The sequence below is a fragment of the Rhyacophila brunnea genome, unplaced genomic scaffold (genome assembly GCF_057557595.1).
Source record: "Rhyacophila brunnea isolate RB1 unplaced genomic scaffold, BYU_Rbru_1.0 scaffold_15, whole genome shotgun sequence".
Taxonomy (NCBI): domain Eukaryota; kingdom Metazoa; phylum Arthropoda; class Insecta; order Trichoptera; family Rhyacophilidae; genus Rhyacophila; species Rhyacophila brunnea.
In genome coordinates this window covers 2768986-2791079 of record NW_028232806.1, presented here as the reverse complement: position 1 = coordinate 2791079, position 22094 = coordinate 2768986, and the positions used below count along the sequence as shown (strand labels likewise).

At 33.5% G+C, this 22094-nt stretch overlaps 1 protein-coding gene across 4 annotated transcripts in view; it reads right to left on the bottom strand.

Moving 5' to 3' along the window:
• The window catches only part of qvr (glycosylphosphatidylinositol-anchored protein quiver), a 47524-nt gene extending 25691 nt beyond the window's left edge, over window positions 1-21833 (bottom strand). For 3 of the 4 annotated variants that reach the window (XM_085942958.1, XM_085942961.1, XM_085942960.1), the window contains exons 1-2: window positions 21735-21833; window positions 15242-15671 (exon numbers count right to left, since the gene is read on the bottom strand). In XM_085942958.1, the coding sequence (XP_085799084.1) occupies window positions 15242-15266 (25 nt within the window). In that variant the 5' untranslated portion in view covers window positions 15267-15671; window positions 21735-21833. Of the gene's footprint in view, window positions 1-15241; window positions 15672-21462 lie in introns of all 4 variants that reach the window. The other variant, XM_085942959.1, reaches the window with a different exon arrangement.
• Window positions 21834-22094: the final 261 nt, after the last annotated feature.

The window sequence follows — 22094 nt, the reverse complement described above, 5'->3', positions numbered from 1 at the left end:
AGTGCGGGCCTGTTATAAATCGTTTGAACTATATATCAAAGAACGTAAACATGTGATGGAAGATTGAAAATGCTTTTTTTTTTAAATACCTAAACCTAATGATATTAATAGTGCTTTGTTTAATGTCTGGAACTAATATTCGATTATAAAAAATACAGAAATTGTGATAGTCACAGAATTTCAGGAATTTTAACTGAGTGCCTACTAATAAAAATGGCCGCTCTGAATTAGCAAAAACACGTTACTGACAGTTTGATTAGTGATATTAATCAGTTTTTTTAAGGGGGGACATGCTCAGCGTAGGTCAAAATGGAACTTTTATTGCATTTTCAAACCATGATCTTGGACATTCCTTAAACGTTGTAGATAATCTATTTATATAATTTTGAAGCCTTGTTATCCTTTATATTTATTTTAAATATTTATTGACTGCAAAAAGTATTTTTATTACATAAAATAGTGTTCTTTTAAACCTCTCGCTCTAATGTTTTAGAATATAGTCATATTTCGGTACATGAATGTGCAGTGGTGTTAAGATTTTTTACATTTATTAATTTTTAAACGCATTTATAAAACCATTAGTATAATTTATGTCGAGATAATTTTTGTAAAATATTTACGATAAAAATTATATTGATAATCTCTGTGATCCCAAATTTGACAAGAATTAGGCATTTTATTATTCAAAAAATGGGCAAAATTAACACATTTGAAGATAATTCTAAAGATACTAATTATAAGCTATGTTTTTGACCATTCAAGTGTAATAAAGATTCTACGAATAATGATTGCTTCATAATAATTATTGACCTAAGAATAAGGTAGTGTTTTTTTGAAATACGCCATTTCTTTTGTTATTCCCCAGTGGTTAAGCTACAACATACGGCCGTATCCATAAATTGACAAACTAAAATTGAAATAGGGAGTAAAATGATGTTAACACGCGTGTTTGAACATGAGCAAAGAAAAGAATACTATTTTATGTAATAAAAATACTTTATGCAGTCATCAAATGTTTAAAATAAATATAACGGATAATAAGGCTTCAAAATTATATAAATAGAGTATCTACAACGTTTAAGGTATGTACAGGATCATGCTTTGAAAATAGAAAAAAAGCTACATTTTGACCCACGCTGAGCAAGTCCGCCCTTAAGCAAAGTTTAATTGAATTTTAAAAACAAACCAACACCATCTGCAATTTGTATTCTTATTTCAATGAAAACAATACAAATATCTGACAAAGTTTATTATACACCATTTAAGTCAGAATTCCACAGCCTGCTCCACCCTTCGCCACTGCCATATATTCATAACCAATCTTACTTTCAGGGTTTATCTTGGCAACATCTGTACATTTAATATTTATGAATTTTACTATTTGAATGAATCTAAAAATGTGCTGAGTTCTTGACAGATGATGATGAGGATCATGTTAACGCGCGTGTTTGAACATGTACCGTTTAAAAAAAATAAAAAATAAATCGGTTAGGTACATGTTCAAACACTTAATAAAAATATGTATTTAATTAAATCCTACATTCTTAAATGTTATGTATAAACATAATTTAATTAACGTCAAGAGACATTTTGATTTCGTGTTGTTGTCTCTGTTTGTTTCTGTGTTGTGTTCTGCATTCATCTTAATGGAAGTAGTTTTAATATATCAAGTCACAACAGTGATATTTCACCGGGATGGTAATTGGGTCACACTGTCTAAGTCTACAGTCCATTCACCTACCGATCGGCGTCTGTTCCCATAATATTAAAGTTACACAAGCAAAAATATTATACAGTCCACTGAGAGAGCAAAAAAAAAATAATAACATGTTGTCGTCGTCAAAGCAGTTGTGAAACACCGTGTATTTATTTACATGCACCAGAGACAAACACACTAATGGTGGACGCTTCTGTAGTCGCTGGTTTTGGGGTGACCGTATTTTGCCGTGACTGTGCGATTCACAACGCAAACGTAGATTCCTCCAAACCAATTCGCCCCGTACCCAGTCTTAATTGCAGTAGCGAAGGGTGGAGGTAGGCTGTTAAGATCCGCCGTAAATAGTGCATAATAAACTTTGTTAGTCATACGTGTTTGTTTTTATTGAACTACAATTTACGGATTGTGTTAGTTAGTTTTGAAAAGACAATTAAAAGCCCTGCTAAAACAAACCATAATAATTTTGGTATACTTTGGGCGATACGACAAAATTGTGCACACTTTTTTATTCATACTTACTTGTTTTCGCTGGATTCATTAATATGTTCATATTATTATCTGCACATATTGTTGGTTTATTTTTTTTTAATTCAATAAACATTGACTTAACCAAACTATAATAGATAAAAAATATTAGGTACAGTTCGGTTATGAGGAATACAGTGGAAAACACATTTAGAAAATACCCGATATACTGGATTATTTGTTACTTTGGGCTAGTTTAGGTTAGGTTGGGTTAGGTTAGTTTAAGTTAGGTTAATCTAACAAATAATCTAGTATATCGGGTATTTTCAAAATGTGTTTTCCGCTGTATTCCTCATAACCGAACTGTACCAAATATTATTCTATCTATAAAATATCCAAAGTTTTGTATAATTTAATTGCATAATTTTAGATATTTTATAGATAGACGAGTATTTTTGACTATTATCTATTATTGCTTGGTTTTCGCAGGGTACAATTATTGAATATTAATTATTATGAATAATGAATTATTGACAATAGCAGTGGCGAAGACTCCATAGTAGGCGATTATTTGAAGCCTACCTTCTTAAGAAAAATATTTTTTAATTGCATATTGACTTATTTATATAATCACTTGATTATATATTCTATAAAATAATTTATTTTGCCAACGAGAGATGCCGTATGTGTAGGAATGTATTACACAGATAATTAGAAAACAATCTGCAAAGGTTTTAAAAAATATACCACAGCGCGCCATATGTCTTGACGTAAATAAAGATCGAATTATGTTTCAAATAATTCTCATTTTTTATATGGACTTTACTTCACGTTGCCCCGCCCAGTCTATCGAATTGTATGAACTAACGTAATCTCCAATCGCAGTGCCTAAAACTGAATAATTAGATAATTAAAAAAAAATTCTATGGTGTTTAATCGAATATTAATAAATATAGACTGTTTTTAAAAATAAAAATAACTTTTATCTAATGATTTTTGATGTGTATAAATGTTTTGAAAAAATATGTACTTTATTTAAACTGGTCGCTTAATTTTTATGACGTCAATAAGTTTTTGCAGTTTCATTAAATTAGTGTGTCGTTGTCATTAGTGTGTACCTATTTATTAGTAGTAATATCGTATTATCTTATTTCTCGTAAGTATACCTAACAACACCCACGGTGGCCGCGCGGCTTAAGCGTTGTACTATAACACCGTGGGTCCCAGGTTCGAATCCTGGGTCACACATATTGTTTTTCAATTTGTGTGTGTCAGGGAATGGACCTAATAGGTTGAGCAAGTGGCTGACATCCATTTCTCGTAAAAAACAAAATCTGGTAATACAAACCTCTACTCTGTGGAGGCACATATGATTATATTAGGATCGGACATGGTCGAATAAAATACCTGACAAGTGTGTTCTTTTTATCAGATCTACACAGCCTACCTCTTTCCAAAAGTCACCCTTCGCCACTGGACAATAGTAGATATGGCAACGAGAGGCTTTCATCCAGCAGTAGATGGAGAATTAAGGAATATCTGGAACGATGACAATGCAGTATTGATATTTTTTTTATCAGCACATTGTCACCACAGCAAAGTTGCGCATACGCGGTCTACTTACATATAGCAAAAATCCTGACTGAAATCGTCTCAAAGTATTTTTAGACTCAGGGCGATATTACCAACTTAGATGAATAGATTTTAATTTGTTCGATTTTTATATGATGAAACTACTCAAAGTCATCGCTTGATTCTTTCGCAGTCATTCTTCTTTTTCTTTCGACCAAGTCCGATCCTGATAGGATCATAAATGGGCCTCCACAGGGTGGAGGTTTTGTATTAACAGATTTTTTTTTACGAGAAATGGATGTCAGTCATTTGCTCAACCTATTAGGTCCATACTCTGACTCATACACAAATTGAAAAACAATATGTGTACTTGCCAGACCCAGGATTCGAATCTGGTAACCTCGGCACTATAGACCGGCGTCCATCTGTGGTATCCATCGCAATAATATCTATAGTAATTCGTTTTTTAGTTGTTACCGTGAGACACGCGATGCACTTAGAGCGACGTTCGCATTCATATACCTTTATATGCAATAATGCTCTTAAAGCCTTAGTGCATATATTTTTTTTCCGTACAGTGTGAGACAAAAGAGAGGTACTATTATATGTCCCTCTACATTTGAATAGATATAAAAATAAAATATTTTGCAGTGCTGACTCCATCAATTCGAAAGAGAAACCACTCTACTCAGATCCACGAGGAAGAGCCATGAGCTCTGAATATACAAAGGTGAGTACTACATATGGCGAGGATAAAAGTTCGCTTGGTCTTGTTGCATAATATTATACCTATTATACATAATAGAATAAATATTTTCTTTTGACCATGTTAGATTCTAATTGGATCATATGTGCCTCCATATTACCACAGATAAAAATATGATATGAATACCACATTATAGTATAATATGCGACGTAAGAAGTCATATCACTGAATGTGATATGCGCATATATTCTACACATACGCAAGTCTGCTATCGGCGGCTATCGAGGGTAGTTTATCATATGTATGTATCGAGGTTTGAGATTGGTATGGTATTGAGATTTTTTGAATTTACATGCGCCTGCCAATTACCTACGTGGTCGCAGCCATGGTTTATTCAGGATCGGAACCGTTTCCTCGTGTCAAGCCTATCAGGCACCATTAGCGAGGGGTGCAAGATTAGTAAATGCGCTCCCTAAAGACATTTTCAGTGATGTACTTTGCATTTTGTTTTTGAAACTTTATTTTTCTGTGTAAAATTATGTTTTTAAAATTTTATTTTTCTGTTGGTTTAATTTTTTTCTGTTAATATTATTATATTCTATATTGTAATATTTGTTTTAATGTAAATCTCATGTTGTGTACGTCTTGAATTTAGATTTGTTAATATGTTTCCACAATGTTTTGTATTCTTAAATAAATAAATAAATAATCGATACAAAAAGTTAGTTGTAATTGTTACAATAAGTACTATGTTTTAACAGCACCTCTCTTGGCTGTGTCAACTTTTAGAGCAATATATATAGTTTTGACAGTTTAGACAGCTACCTTATTGTAACAATTATAATAATATGTACGTCAATACATAAATATGATAAACTACCCTCGATAGCCGCCGATAGCAGTCTTGTGCATAGAATAAATGCGATGATATCTTTTGACGACTATGTAATATTGTATCAGCGTATCTTTGACGTATATACTATCCATATATCAGTTTAGCGTAGTTTAACATATGAATTCACACTGTTTTGAATAGTTTGTTTTTTTCTTAACTGATGTCATTATCAGAATACAGTCAAAAAACACTACAAATAAAAAATATAAGACAATACAATTAAAATCCTAGCGATTATTGGAAAATGTTACATCGTATTAAAAAAAGTAGATTTTTAAATTCTATTGGCAACATTGCGCGAGAGAATTAAAGTCAAAGTGGGACAGCATGTATATTCCAACTATATGCCATCATATTCCGAATAGAGTATAGGTATTTTTTAAAGAATGATCTCTGGAGAGAGTCGGATATGTCAAGGGAAGAAGGCATATACAGCAATAGCGAAGGGTCGAGGTAGGCTGTTAAGATCCGCCATAAATAGTGCACATTAAACTTTATTAGTCGTACGTATTTATTTTTATTGAACAAAAACTAAAACTTACAGATGGTGTTGGTTAGTTTCAAAAAATCAATTAAACCCTGCCTAAACCAAACCAAAATAGTTTTGGTATACTTTTGGTAATACGACAAAATTGTACACACTTTTTCATGCAAACTTAGTTGTTTTCGTTGGATTAAGAATACCTACATATTACACATATTGGTTCATTTTTTTAAATTCATTAAGCCCTGCCAAAACTAAACTACAATAGATAAAAATATTATTATATTTCTAAAATAGACAACGTTGTGTATGATTTAATTGCATAACTTTAGATATTTTATAGATAGACGAGTATTTTTTGACTATTATCTCTTTATGGCATGGTTTTCTCTGGGTTTTAATTGCATTTTAAAAACTAACCAACACCATTTGTAAATTGTAGTCTTAGTTCAACGAAAACAAATACGTATGACTGACAAGTAATTTCAGTGTGCACTAATTATGGCGGATTCTTACTCCGTTCGCCACTGATATACGGTGACAGCCCTAAAATAAAATAGGTACAATAATTTAAATATAAAAACAAATCGTCTGACTTGTATTGTGATGGGGCCTTGCCGAAAAGGTGTCTATTTTGGTCGAGTCACACACCTACATCAACGCGATGTAAATAAATTTAATTTTAAGCTTTAAAAATATTTTTAACCGCCTTGTAAAAAGAAAATAGCGACACTCAATGGCCGCCGCACGCATATTTAAGTGTCCGCGAATAAAAGTTTGACAGATGGAATTATGTTATGCAAACAGTATTTTGTTTTCTTCGGTGTGATAAGGAGCAACAGCATTATATTGATAAACTCGAGCGAAAGTGGCAACCATAAAGCCAGAGCGTTGGAGCGTAGCTCGGAGCAGGAGCACGGACCAGTGGAGCAATGGGATTTTAACCGGAGCACCGAAAATTTGTAGTGCTCCACTGCTCCGGATATTTTTTTATTATTAAATTTTCGTTCTAAAATCGAATTGAATATTATATTTACGGTTAACTAGTAAAACTGTAAAATTTCATCCATATTAACAGGTTCTATTCCTTCAGCGAGTTATCTCGCTCTATGAGGCCGTGATCGACAGGCCGCACATACAATTTTCGCGAGATATCTGGTCCAACTTTAAACTTAAATTACTGTGACACAGTGACATATGTTTGAATAATCATGAAATACCTACTAAGCCACAAATTATCGGTATTACGACGATTGTAGCAAGAGCTGCGCTCTACATTCAACGTATGTCTGTGGCCTGTCAGATACTACTATTCTGGGCAGTGTTGACCTGTGTGTCTCTGATAACTATCTTAGAAATAGAGAGCATCAGTTGTTTATTCTCACAAGGTGCAGAACCAACCTGACACTGGTAATGCCAATTGGGAGGGCGATAACTATGTTCAGCCAAATTTCTTCGGGTGTTGATATATTCCACTTGCGTGATGGTGAGTTTAGGTGGCCGCTATTTTATAAATCGTTAGCAAACTCGGTGTACTTGAACTTCTATAGATGTATAATAGTATTTTCACTACTTTTGTCTGTTAACTTTATTTTCCATCGCTTTTATTACGTCTTTTTTCTTCTTCTTTATAATAATGTTTCATGTCATGTTGTGAACATCTAAAACTTATAATTTATAATGTCTACAATATGTTAAAAAATAAATAAATTGAAATTAAAAAACAAAATATCGTGAGGCATATTTCTTTTTAGGTTAAAAGAAAATAAAAAATGCATATTTCTGCATCTTTCCAGCGAAAATACAACCCATGAACAAACATTAAATGCTATTGATTTACTCGTGGTTAAATTGAAAACGATTTTTACGCAGGTTGATTAGCGAAGTAAAAATAGGAACGATTAATGGTTCTCCATCAAAATCTCAATGAAATTATACTATTGTATTACAACTGAATGTACGCGCATTTAGATTTTCACGACTCAATTCCTATCGACCAAAAACCGTCCAGAGATCGACCGGTTGATCGCGACCGACACGTTGGACATGTCTCCAATGGAAGAATACTACCACGCCAAGTTTCTGATTCGCATTTGATTGATCTATCTTATTACATTAATGACGCTCAAAGATGACAATCTATTTATTTTTAGTTATCAATAACATTTTGGCAAAGGATTTGAATTCATTTTATATCATGTATAAACAGTTTTGGCTTGTGCCCATAGAATGTGTTCTGTATTTAAATCTTTTAGCGCCAACCAATTAAAAGTTTACTGTATCATTTGTATTCATATGGCATATATAATTGTAGCGGCCCTGATTGAACCAGTCCGTGACAAGCCTCGAGACTGTCAACAACACAGTTGTAACGCACATCAAAAGCACGGATATCAAAATAAAACCCGAAAACCAATCCTACTCAATTAATATTATAATTCGTGTCCAGAAACGTGTACGTATGCAGTTCGCCGTATCACACTTCACCGTGAAATCTTGTATCGGAAATATATGGCCGTATATTAAACCGTCCAACCTCTTTGGGTCGTATAGTACTGACATCAAATCATGTCTAAATAAAACACGGTTCTTGACGATTTACAGTTTACAGGAAACCGGCAGCAAACAAATTTTGAAAGTAGTCGATATACTGGATTATTTGTTAGGTTACTTTAGGTTTTCATTCTTGAATTCAGGAATTTTGTCAAAATCAGCTGTGAAAATTGAATTCATGTTCATATTCAATGTAATAAAATTGGAGACCGTATAGTATACAGTCATCTCTGTCCGATAAGAAAGCTCACGGCAAACTGTGCCACGGTGAACTGTTTTACGTACAATTTACTTATAACCGTGTTTCACTGGGTTACCCCGAAACCTCAAACTCATTACTATTATAATGCTATCGTTATATTGAATTTATTGAAGACCGATGAATATGAATTAACTATAAAAGTATTGTTCGCAAGACGTGATCGTCACGCAAACTAAAAGCATACTGTTAGTAGAAGAAAAGCATAAAGAAAACAGCATCGCACGCAAAAAAAAACTAAAAAGATCAGTGTGTACTTAATTTTCTACCGTTTGCAGGCAGCTAAGTAATGCTTCAAATACACTCTATGACGATCGGTCATATATATGTCGAAAAACCCGTTTCTTATGTTGGCGTCCTGTGTCACAGGATGTCACAGAGTGTAAATACGATGTCATAGCTGTCATACAATATGTATGTATAAATGTCGGAATGGCATAGATTTGATCATAGACACTAAAACGCTCTTAGCATATATGTGCCCGATCGACATATAGTCTATTTGAACCTTAATATAAACGTTGACTATGACTTTTGATTATGCATACTAACAAAGTTTTTTTAGAACTATTAATAACCATGTGCTTGCTTTTTCGTACAAGGTGGTTGTTAGTAATTTTGAAGAATCACAAACACCCAGGCTTTGAGAAAAACACATAAATATTGTATTCACAGGGAATCGAACCCAGAACTCTAGAGTGTAAGGCGAGCACCTTACGCACTGCACCACGAAAGCCGCCCTACCAACAAAGAGTACTTATATAATAATAGTTATGCAGTGTCTGTTCTGTCTTGCTAACCAGTGCTCAAATGTTTTTTCTACTAAAAAAGTATTCGATTAGCTATTTTTTATTCAACGAATAATTCAAGAATGGAACATTCTAATTATTAACTTACATAATATTGAAAACACTTCCGAGAAAAGATATTATAACCAATAGAAAAAAATCTTTTTGAAAATAGTAAAACAGTAAGTAATAGGAATCGAACCTGCATCTCTCGAGTATCGCGCCCATGCACATAGGACCACTATTAATTAAAAAATATTAGCAATTTCAAGTAAGATACAACAACAAAAAAAACTGAGAGTGATCCATGACGTCGGTTAGTAATGAAACCAATACCTACTTTTATTTAAAATACAAAAGCCGATTGCCAATAGTAGCTCAATTTGGAAAGCACTTCAGTGAGTATTAAAAGCCATTAGTTAAAATTTGTCACAATTAAGTATGACTCCTTTTGCATAGTGGTTCTATGTGCATGGGCGCGATACCCGAGAGATTCTGAGAGTTCGTTGAAAGCCTCAAAGAGATGAGCTGGTCACATAGCTCGAAAAAGAAACAATCGTTGGACAAATTCAGTCATCCGGTGGTATCCAAGAGGTACAAAACGTCCGCAATGTAGACCTAGAGGCCGCTTGATCGATGAAATGATTGAAAATGCGGAAGTAAGTGGCAACGCAATGCACAGGACCGAGAGAAGTGGAATGAGCTTGGAGTGGCCTTCATCCAGCATTGGATAGATGATGATGATGATGATGGTAATATATTTTCTCAGAAGTGTTTTCAAAATTATGTATGTTCAAAGTATTAGATGTTTACAAAAATACCAAATGGATACATATTATTACATAATTATATTCAATGTAAATGTATTCCTACTTCATTGTGAAAGCTATCTGTTTCGTAATATCTGTGGAAACCATAGTAAATGACACGTTGCTCATTAAGAAGAGTCTTAAGTAAGTAATGGCTGCATGAAATTCTAATATTATTATGTGCATACCTACCTGCAATGTCCATTGTCACACGACTCATATGTCTGATAGATTGATGTTCTATTTTTGAAAAATTAAAAAATATATTGATCATAAATAATAATTATTATCGGAAACAAAAGAAAAACTCCTAGCTGAGAATAGTACTTTTACTTTGTCTATCATTCATTTTTCTTTTAATTACTTCTTGTTAAAAAGCTGTTTCGTCTTTTCACGATTTACTGGTCCAGTGCCAATTTTTTATTCAATAGATATCTGTCGTACACCACCTGAAGACATGACAATTTATTATGTCATTTGCGTGCACTAAATACGTAAAAAAAATCGCTTGTATTTTTTTCAAGTTGGTAAGACCGTTGGCGCCAAATGAAAATATGAAATATAATGTCAGACGAAAGAACGGAAATGTGGAATATCTTCATAATAATATAGCTTTCAAATTACAAGCACCAGCCAAATTTTTATTTTAAAATTGTCAAATAATACATTGGTATTTAAAAAATGTAGTTGTTATTAAAATATGGTATAATGTAAGTCTTGCAGAATTTTGGATAAGGTGACAGCAGCAAGAATATCCGTAATCATAATTTCTTTGGCGACAACATACCTATGCGAAACAGCATTTTCATCATTACTGGTAATAAAAAAATAAACACAGGTAGTGTCTTTCGACAGAGACTCTGCGAATTAGCATTTCAAACATTGTACCGGATATTGGATCTAAGACGATTTGACGCCGGAACAACTGGACGCCACGCAATTCGAAAATAAATAGACGTTAGGTACCTACTTATTGGTACTTTAAAAAAATATTTAATAATAATATTTATATTTAAATTATTATATTATGATTTAATAGTTGGTGAGAATTTAAATATGCACACATAAATAATGATTTAATTTGCATATGTTTAAGCTCCAACGAAAAAAGAGGTTTTTTTATTTTTATATAAAGCCTTAGGTACGGTAATTCTCTATCAGTAATAAAAAAAACATTATTATAAGAGTAAAATGAATTAAAACTACTAAGTAGTCGATAGAAACTGATTAAAATTACTTGTCTACGTTCTGTTTACGTGTCTACGACAGTGCGGCGTCCAATTGTCCTGGCGTCCAGTAGTCCCATTCTCCGGATATTGATGTTTTATGTAAAAATATGCAATTATACCCATAACATTAAACTGTTTTAATTTTTTAAATTAAAATGTACCTATAGTAATAATTAATGGTAAATAAAGTACTGTTGGTCACTAAAGACTAAATTTTTTGTGGTGGGAGCCTTGGATTTTTTTCTGATTTCGGGGGCCGTGGTATGAAAAAGTTTGAGAAGCACTGCGTTAGACTCCTGCTTTACCACTGTGTCTCTAATAGCCAATGTTATGGTAATGGTATGTTATAGCCGATTTAGTGATCGAGCTCACCTAACTAGTGATATAAAACAAAAGTGGTGGGTATATTATATTTTTATCGCCGATTAAAATGAACTACATACGTAAACTGATGTTTCTATTTTGACCACTGCTGAAATATTTATAGCCTAAATACAAACAACCTAGGTTCTACTTTTTAATGTTATAATTTCGACTACACGGTGCCCTGAATGCATTACAATAATATACTCTCGGAGAAAAATAATAAAAAGATTTATACTAATAATTATTAACATACACAATACGACATAGATTCCCAACCCTTACCCGCGGACTCATTTGTGCATTTAAAATTTAATTACGATTATTATTAAAAACAATTAAAATTTTAAATTAAGTACTTGATTTTATTAATATATAATCTGTGATTAGTGATGCGAATTGAGTCGGCCTTCTACAAAATGTAAGCTTCGATGGTAGTGCTAGTTTTTTCTCAGCCCACCGAAATACTTTGGACAGAACGTGTATATAGTTACAACATAATTATGCAAGAAAACCTATTTCGAAAAAAACTGTGGGTTAAATCCTTTTCCCTCTTTTCAGTCGATATTATATATTATTATAGGTACAGGTTTAAATCTATTTCTTCATTATTATTTACTAATTTTCGTCGATGATTCTGGAAATGGTTAAAAAAAAAAAGTAGATGAAATGGATATTAAGTACCTATTTGAAATATAAAATGATGTATATGTAATAATGTAACATAATACATGTATATAATATTATACCTATATGAAATTCCCACCCGCACCCACGGTGGCCGCGCGGCTTAAGCGTTGGGCTATCACGCCGTGGGTATCAGGTTCGAATCCTGGGTCTGGCAAGTACACATATTGTTTTTCAATTTGTGTGTGAGTCAGGGTATGGACCTAATAGGTTGAGCAAGTGGCTTACATCCATATCTCAGAAAAAAACAAAATCTGTTAATACAAACCTCTACTCTGTGGAGGCCCATATGATCCTATTAGGATCGGAGATGGTTGAAAAAAAAAATGAAATGAGTACATAAATAAACTATCATAAAAAACAAAATCACACAACTAGTCACATAACAAATTACAGTGGAACCGTCAAAGCATCAATCCACACAACACTCTTCAGTTCGTCTTGGTTAATGGATGACACTCTTCCGATAAATGCATATAAGTTGCAGGACTTCACAATGCGCTGAATGCTCTGAACCCACAGAACAGATAATAAATAGAATACCGATAGGCTATAATATTATTCAATACGCCGCATCTTGATGCAGGGTTTTGAATGTGTGAGTGTCCTACGAAAATGAAGCACGCATTATGCACGTGCAATAGTGTGTGTAATACACCAACATTAAATGAGCGTAAATGCATAAACCGACAGCAGTTTTCAGTATTCGACGTAAAACGTATTCTTGACACGTGTGTAAGTTTAACCCGGATTCTTCCTTACCCGAGTCAGTTACCTGCCATCGCCTTACCCGTTATGTATTTCAGTTCCCATTATTTCTGAGTTCCCTGTCTGAACCTCACCACAATCGCAAAGTAGGAACTCTTTCAAGCATCACTTATGTACCAGATGATGCAATAGATTTGTCAGAAGATTTTAAAGGGGGTCTCGAAACAGTTTAAACCAGTCATACAATTATTAAATTATACAAAGATAAAAATCATTAAAGTATACTTATTTCTACCAACATGAGTATAACATATTACCCAAAGCATAAAAAATATCAAAGGATAATAATAGTTGGATAGGGAAGAGATAATGTAATATATTATTGTTGTTTTTACTACGATAGTAGTTGGAATTTTTGATTTAATTTTTTTAATTTTTTATCGTGGGTGGGATAAGACAATGCCTTGGACCTCCAAGTACTTAAGCCCACCACTGGGAAGATTGTTCGCTGTTAAGAGCAGTGACGTCCCGTGGGGGTAGGCAGCTTGAGCGTCGCTTGGGGGCGGCGGTTACTTGAAGGGCGGCAAACCGAAGAGAATTATTTGGAATAAACGAAAAAATACATAAACTAAGTAGTAACAAAAATGTCTTTCTATTTAAAAAAAAAAAAAAAATTCATTGGTTTTATCGGATTCGCGATATCTAGTTTACTTCCGTTGCCCTTCGACGTACACCAAGTAGACCAGAAACAACACGTGCAGATTTGCGAATAATTAGTCTGATATTTTATTAGTAATATATCCATACAACACATTTCTTAGATATTGGACTCATGAAAAGATGATAAAAATACTGTATAAAAAATGAGGCGGCTTTTGGCGGCTTTTTGGTGCTGCCTAGGGGCGGCATTTTATCTAGGGACGTCACTGGTTAAGAGGGAGTTCCACAAGCCCATCGCTATAGTACCCACAGCATAGCTTGTCAGTTTGTGTACATGAATATCGATTGTTCGATTCGGGCGTATCACGGAACCCTACGTTTGGGTGTGAAGCATCGTTTTTATTTTTATGACTGGGAATGTCTCAGGAGCAGTTACCCAAGACTAAGGTCGCCATGCACTCAAATTTGCTTTGACTGAATTTACATGACTTTAAGTTAAGGTACCCACGGGTGAGATGAGCACGTAGAGGCAATATTAAAAATTGTAGTACGGAACAAATTAAAGCTAATACAAATCTGCCGAACATTCTAAGTGAAGAGATATTCACGTTGGCAGTATGACGCCGCAAATTTTCTAAATGCAATAAAATTGGCCTCTGTGGCGACCAGGTCGGACGGTCCGATAGACTCAACGCTCGTGTAGTGCGAGGCAGGTTAGTTTGGAGGGAAATATTAGGCTTTTTTTCTTTTTCTTATTTTGCCATCCCCTAGCGGAGGTCGGCCACCATCAAGGCGATCTTATCTTTGTCGTCTGCTACCCGGAACAGTTTAGTGGAGCTGCACTCGTACCAATCACGGAGGTTCTTAAGCCACGAAATGCGGCGCCGTCCTCTGCTACGCTTCCCATTGATCTTTTCTTGAATGACAAGTTGGGGAATGCCGTATTTTTGTCCTCTCATAATGTGGCCGAGGTACTGTAGTTTCCTAGTTTTTATACTACGTAGAACTTCTCGGTCCTTCCCCGTTCGATTTAGAACTTCAACATTTGTCACCCCGTTAGTCCAAGGAATTTTGAGGACGCGTCTATACAGCCACATCTCGAAAGCTTCAAGTCTCCGTGACATCTCTTGGTTTAGCGTCCATACTTCCATACCATAGAAAAGAATTGAGAGAACATAACAACGTACCATACGCAGTCTCAGACCTAAGTTAAGATCTCGATTGCTAAGAAAGCGTCTCATTTTGAGAAAGGCGCTCCTTGCGATCCTAATTCTAGTTTTTATTTCCTGAAATATTAGGTAGGAAGTAATAATATGTAATAATACGTAAGGTAAAGTTTTTCTCACCTGGCACAGGGATTATCCAATTCATCTTGGCTGGAATTTGGTTGGAAATGTTCAATAGAGTTTAATGAATAGAAGAAGGAGCATGACTCAGCGATGGAGTCAGTGCATCTTTTATTTGTTAATTTTCAACACACTACTTCATTCACTCTGCCCCTCTCGTCGAGGTAACAATACTAATTGTCAAAAACATCTTTTCACCAACATTGTTTCAAAACCAAATTGAATCAGTTTGATGTACCGGCGAGCGAATTCATATTTTACACTTAAATTTATGCATTATTTTTTCGATGCTTTACGTTAAAATCTATGATGGTGAATCATAATTTTCTGTTTGAATTCATTTTTACTGTCCTAAAATGCGCGAGCCCGCGGATTTTTCTTGCTGGCACCATTTTTGTTTATCCGGTTTTTGTTGTCGGTTTGTGTTTACCTGTGTGTTTATAGAAACGAAAAAATATTACAATTAACCATTGATTTACCATATAAGATAGGCTCTTATAGTCGAACAACATCTTCTTGACTACGTGTTAAAACTGTGAAGCAACAAGCTCCTCCCATTTAGTCGACAACAGTGCCTTCCGGCTTTTGCCTAAATCTTCTTGTTGAAGAGTAGCTAAATTCACATAGCTTTGATGTATTAAAACATTGGTCGACGTATTGAGTATACGGAAATTTGCTTTTTTCAGACGACATTGCAATCCAGAGGATCTTCAGAACAGTATGTGGGAACTTGCAAATGAAAGCCGCAGAGCGGGCTTAAAAATAAATGTCGCAAGCCAACAACTACGTCTATCCTGGACAAATGTCAATTGTCGGTGTTATGTATGACGAGATTTCTCGTCGAACCAAACTGGCATGGGGTGCATTTGGGCGCCTGAATAGTATCTTCAAAAGTGACCTCCCAATGTGTATTAAGCATGGCCCCCACAACGGGGAGGCTGACAGGGCTCTAGCCTGGGGGGCCGGGCTCAGGAGGGGCTCAGCGAGGCGAGTCGACCAGATAAGAGAGATTAACACACATTATAAATTTGTTTTAATAGTAAAAAAGTCGCCTGCGGCGCTATTACCCTTCCAATAATATTATTAGGTATTTAAAATAATGTGGTTGTACGCTCCAACTTTTAATTGTGTATCAGTACTCGACAACTCCATAATTCAAATGGATGTATATATATATTATACAGAAAAACACTAAATATACACATTAATTTTACCGCGTACACCATTTGGAAAACGCTACTGTGGAGCGTCACGCTGCCTTTATCTTTAGCGATAGGTAGAGGGTCCGCCAAATATCCTAGCCTGGGGGCCCGCTTCAGAATGTGGGGGCCATGGTCTTTAGCATAAAGTGTTCAACCAATGTGTGCTACCAACGCTCACGTATGGATGTGAAAAATGAACCCTTAACGCAAGAGAAATCCAAAAAATACGAATAGCGCAACGTGGCATGGAAATTTGCATGTTGGGCATAACGCGTAAAGATCACAAAAGAAACCAATGGATAAAGAAGCAGACAAGAGTACGCGTTGTGATAGAGGTCACTAAGAAGGTGAAATGGCAATGGGCTGGACATGTCGCTCGGCAAGTAGACAAACGCTATCATATTGTGGTACCCAAGGGGCACTAAACGCCCATAGGGACGTCATAAAAACCGTTGTATAAACAAGCTCATATGTACGTGTCAGCAAATAACTAGGGACCGATAAGAGTGGAGAGAGCTAAGGGAGGTCTTCATCCAGCAGTGGATCGACCCTGGCTGAGGAGAATGATGATATTTTTCATGTGAAATACGTAAGTACATAAATTATGTTACTTTAAAAGATTACATAATTCAGTGCGATGCATTTTTTTTATAATGGCAATAGTATGCACTAGTCAACACAATTTCAAAACGTAAAACAAAAGAAGAACAACGTTGTGTAAAAGTGTTTTTAAATGGATTTTAAAACGCGAAAAATGTCAAATCCGTTTATTTATATTATTTATATTTCAATTCAGTTTATTTTTTAGTGATTATTATTTGAAATTATCTTTTTAAATATAGTTTAAATCATTTATATTTGAAAGGATTATGTATTATTAAAATCTTAAACGGCTTACAAACACACTACAATCTGTTTGGTGTAGTATAAATGCATGTAAGTTATGGATATTATTAAAAGCAGTTAGGTAAAAAGTATATATTTTTTTAAAATACCGAGATAAATTAATATTTATTTAGCATACGAATTCATTTTTTTAAATTGTCATAATGTATTTTATATGTAGATTATACAAGATAAAGCATAATATCGGCACTGTTCTGGCAGAAGACACTAATTCGAAAAAATGACATATTGAGTTAGTTATAGCATAATGTTCCTTATTTCAAACTTTACCGTCTGGAAACCTTCTTAATAAATAAACAGTCTTTATTTTAAAGTCATCCTTTTTACGATTACTTAATAAACTCACATGATAGACCATTTCAAACATTTTAAAAGCTTCAAAGTCAAATTACTCAAAACTAGTATTCTCCAGTTAGTGTGTTCTGCCAGAACACAGACGATATATGAATTGAGGGGCTACGAATTAAACGTTTGTGATATAATTCTCTACATAAAAGCAACAGTGAGATAAAGATATCAATATTTGGCCACGAATTTTTTTCGACGTACCTATACGTGGTCTAAATGAGAACTCTGCCATTCTTGGTAGTATTTACTTGTGTGTCCCTGATAACTATCTTAGAAATTTGGAGCATCAGTTGTTTGTTCTCCCAAGGAACAGAACTAATCTGCCATTTTCCATACGATTAATTTTAACTGTTCTTAATTAATAATTAAGACCATTCTACTATGAGCTATTGCGTGTAAAATTTTGTCATTATTTTCATAGCAATGTATTTATTTTTAACTGAATTTGTACCATTTTGAACAGTAAAAAACTATAATTATGACATTTGAGTCTTACACGGTTGTTGGTTGTCGTATTTGATTTTTGGGTTGTCATCGTGTGTTCTTCTTCCTTTCCTTCCTTGACATGTTGGGCTCGTTGCAGAGCCCATTCTCAAGATACATTTTAATATCATGTACCTACTGTTAGGTATATGAGCTAGGTTTGCAATTATACACTTAATCATAGATATACGTCAATGCATAGTCTCTTGAGAATGACCTCTACAATGAACCCAAAAGGTTGTGGAAAGAAGAAGGAAGAACAATACAAGCAAAAAAAATCAAAAAACTATTAGTACCTACCAATAAATACACTAATAAATTGATACATTAGTTCTATAGGGAAACAACTCAAAATACCTTGTTCAAAAACAATCGCATTTGAAGAATTTTGCACAATAAGTAAATGTATTTATTTTTTATTTATTTCAAATGAACTTAGCAATGCACAATGAAATTTTATAGTATAACAAATAATCGACCAAGGCATTCCCGTTTATAATTATTGAATTAATGATTAATCACAGAAAGGGTTATTCGATTATTTTATGACCCGTTTGTTGAATTATAAAGAAAAAAACTTTCTACATAGAATGGCATTTTTAACTCAAAACTTTAAAATTTTGAGTTGTTTCCCTATAGAACTAGGGTATTATTTGAAAACCAGGCCCCATTTACAGAATGTTGAAAACAATAATTTCGTTTATAAACGAATAATAATATATAACTTCGTTTACTTATGTAATTTGGTCATTTTTATCCCCAGCTCTTCAATAATCACTTTTATCAACAAAATATCAAGCAAATACTAAGCATAAAATTTTCCCGGATTTATTTACTATCTATAAATTTACCGACTGCACAATTTTCAAAAGAAAATCGAATCTCCAATTCGCAATTTCCGAGCGCCAACATTGCGATGTTGCCGAATCGGATATTGCAGATTTTCTTACAAGAAAACTAAATAAATCGCCGAAACAAAGTTAACGACAATAATCGAAAAGGAAATTGACATTAAAGTTTTTAATGTAACGCATTTTATACATTACATAATTTACCATTGTAATGTTCTGTCAAAAATATTGTAATATCACAAAAAAAAACATGTCATCTATTAAGAAAGAAAACACATTGTTCAATAATTATATAATTGCATTCATGTATCTGCAACAATGACATTAATACATTGATCTGCAATTAAAAATAATTTTGACAGTTGAATAAAATTGATAGAACTAACAGCGGGTCTATTCTATACACAAGGCGACTATCGGCCGCTAAAGTGATACTATTTATTAAATATTATGTATTAAGGTTTTATAATTATTACAATAAATTAGCCGTCTAAACAGTCAATACTCTCTATCTCGCTCTAAATGTTATCACAGCCAAGAGAGGTAGGTGCTGTTAAAATATAGGACTTATTGCAACAATTACAACCAACTTATTGTAATTGTTACAATAAGTGCTGATAATAGGACACAAACCTACCCTAGTTAGCCGTTGTAGCGACCGAAAGCAGCCTTGTGTATAGAATAGACGCGCAGGTTGAGTAAATCGACATTAACGTTAAAATATATGTTTGTAAATTCTACATAACTCTTTTCAACATTACGTATATAAGATATTATTGTTTTCAAAATTATATTCCATGTGAAATATTAATATTTATTTATGTTTTAATGTTTGAGAATGGACACAATATCAAGTCAAAACATTTAAAATATATACGTTTTTAATACAACTGCATGTTCATACTTCAATGCAGATAAGTATTATATATTTTTATGCAAAAACATGTCATCTATTACGAAAGAAAACACATTGTTCAATAATTATATAATTGAATTCATTTATCTGCAATTAAAAATAATTTTGACAGTTGAATAAAATTAATACAACTTTCAGGTTGAGTAAATCGACTTTAACGTTAAATATGTGTTTGTAAATTATACATAACTCTAATTCTTAAAATTATATTCTATGAAAAATATTAATGGTTATTCATGTTTTTAGTATTTGAGGAAGGATACATCAAGTCAAAACATTCAAATTATAATACATTTGAATGTTTTGACTTATATCTATACGCTTTTCATACACCTGCGTGTTTATACGTCAATGGAGATAATGCTTACATATTTTTATACAAAAGTTTGTATTAAGTCAAAGAGATTGGACTCTCTCTTTGTATTAAATACTCTTTTATATATTCACTTTCAGACATGTGGTGATGTTGCTGCTACGAAATATTTTTTTTACTATTATTTTTACCCCTTTTTATGTATTTGAATAAATTTAACAATCAAAATATTGGATATAGTAGTTATCTGACAAATAATTATTTAAAAAATGTAACACGTAGGTCTGTTTTTATTGTTTCATAAGAAAACATCGGTTCTCAATATATAAGTACCCGGGACTAAATAATATTGCTTTCGAGGTGTTTTTTTCATATAACTATAAATTAAATTAAGTATGTAATAACTAATACGTCAGTGTAAAAATAAAAAAAACACTGTGGCGTCTACCATTCTACTGTTGTATACTATACAAACTGTATATTATATTTTGTACGTTGCCAAGGCTTGTCACACGTATAAAAACCTAGCATGAATACATTACTATATTATTTTATATAAAATATATTCTACCATCTTCGTATTGTTAAGTAACTTGACAATTATTATTATTATGGCAAAGGGCGCTACGGTTTTGGAATACAATTGTAGAGGTCCAGAAAAAGGGCTTTTCTTATAACACGCAACTATTTGACACAAAACAAAGATATTTTAATAAAATACACATTTATAACATGTGTCACGTCGGATTTTATTTTTTAAATAATAATGTAAATATTATAATGTATACTGGTTAATTATTTAATTAGATTTTCACAGTGATTTTATTTTTCTGCAGTTTGCAGAGATCTACGTGAGAGTTTCTTTTAAGAAATCGTCAGGATTTTAAGATTATTTTGTTATGTATATATATTAAAACCGATGTATTTTTTATTAAAATAACGTTAATTTCTTGTGTTATATGATTACAGAAAAGCTTAATTAAAATACATATTATAAATTAAGGTTAGTTTAATACATTTTCTTTTGATTTTAATTAAAATTAAGTGTGTGAGAAATCTATTTCTGAGTTGAAATATAAAGAATTTTTTGTATTAAGTGGTTAACAGTTGAAAAAACGTTTCTTTATTATGTTCTGTAGTAGAATTTCACTTTAGAGATTATGTTCATTTTAAACATTAACGATTTCAATTTAATACTCAACGAATAATCACGTTTTAAAAGACAAATCACTACTTGAATCATGCACTATTTGTTTTATTTTAAACGTTCCGTTTTGAGATAAAAATTGATTTATGAAACACAATCGCAAAATATCCGCATTATGATCAAATCGACCGGACTCCGGGCACTCGTGTGAAATCCGTTTTTATCACAGGGCGTCCGGCCGAAATGGGGCTGAATCGGTTCGGTTTATTCGTCACTGGCGTCGGATTAAACCGAACTCGGGACGCCTCAGTTATTTTCTCGTATTACTATTGACGTTGCGAAAGAGCTGGCTCGCATCCGCAGTTTTTTCGGCAGCGGCGTGTCAGAGCGAGAACGTCACGCGAACGCCGCGGAACACTGGCCACTGAAGATATTGATCCCGTTGGTTGGCCGGTCGGTTCGGATCGGGGCAGGGGCGGACGAGGAGGCTTTCGCCCAAGGATGTGGGCAGAGGCACCGTCGCGATGCGTCAATTTACCCAATGATCGTTCTTGATTAATCACTGCATTTTTCCTCAGTTATCTTATTTAGTGCTAACACCGCGACTGGCGCGTTTGGAGCAGTTGGCCATTAGATATAATTAACGTGTTATTTAAATGTGGTAATTAAAAGGTCAGCAGTGATTGT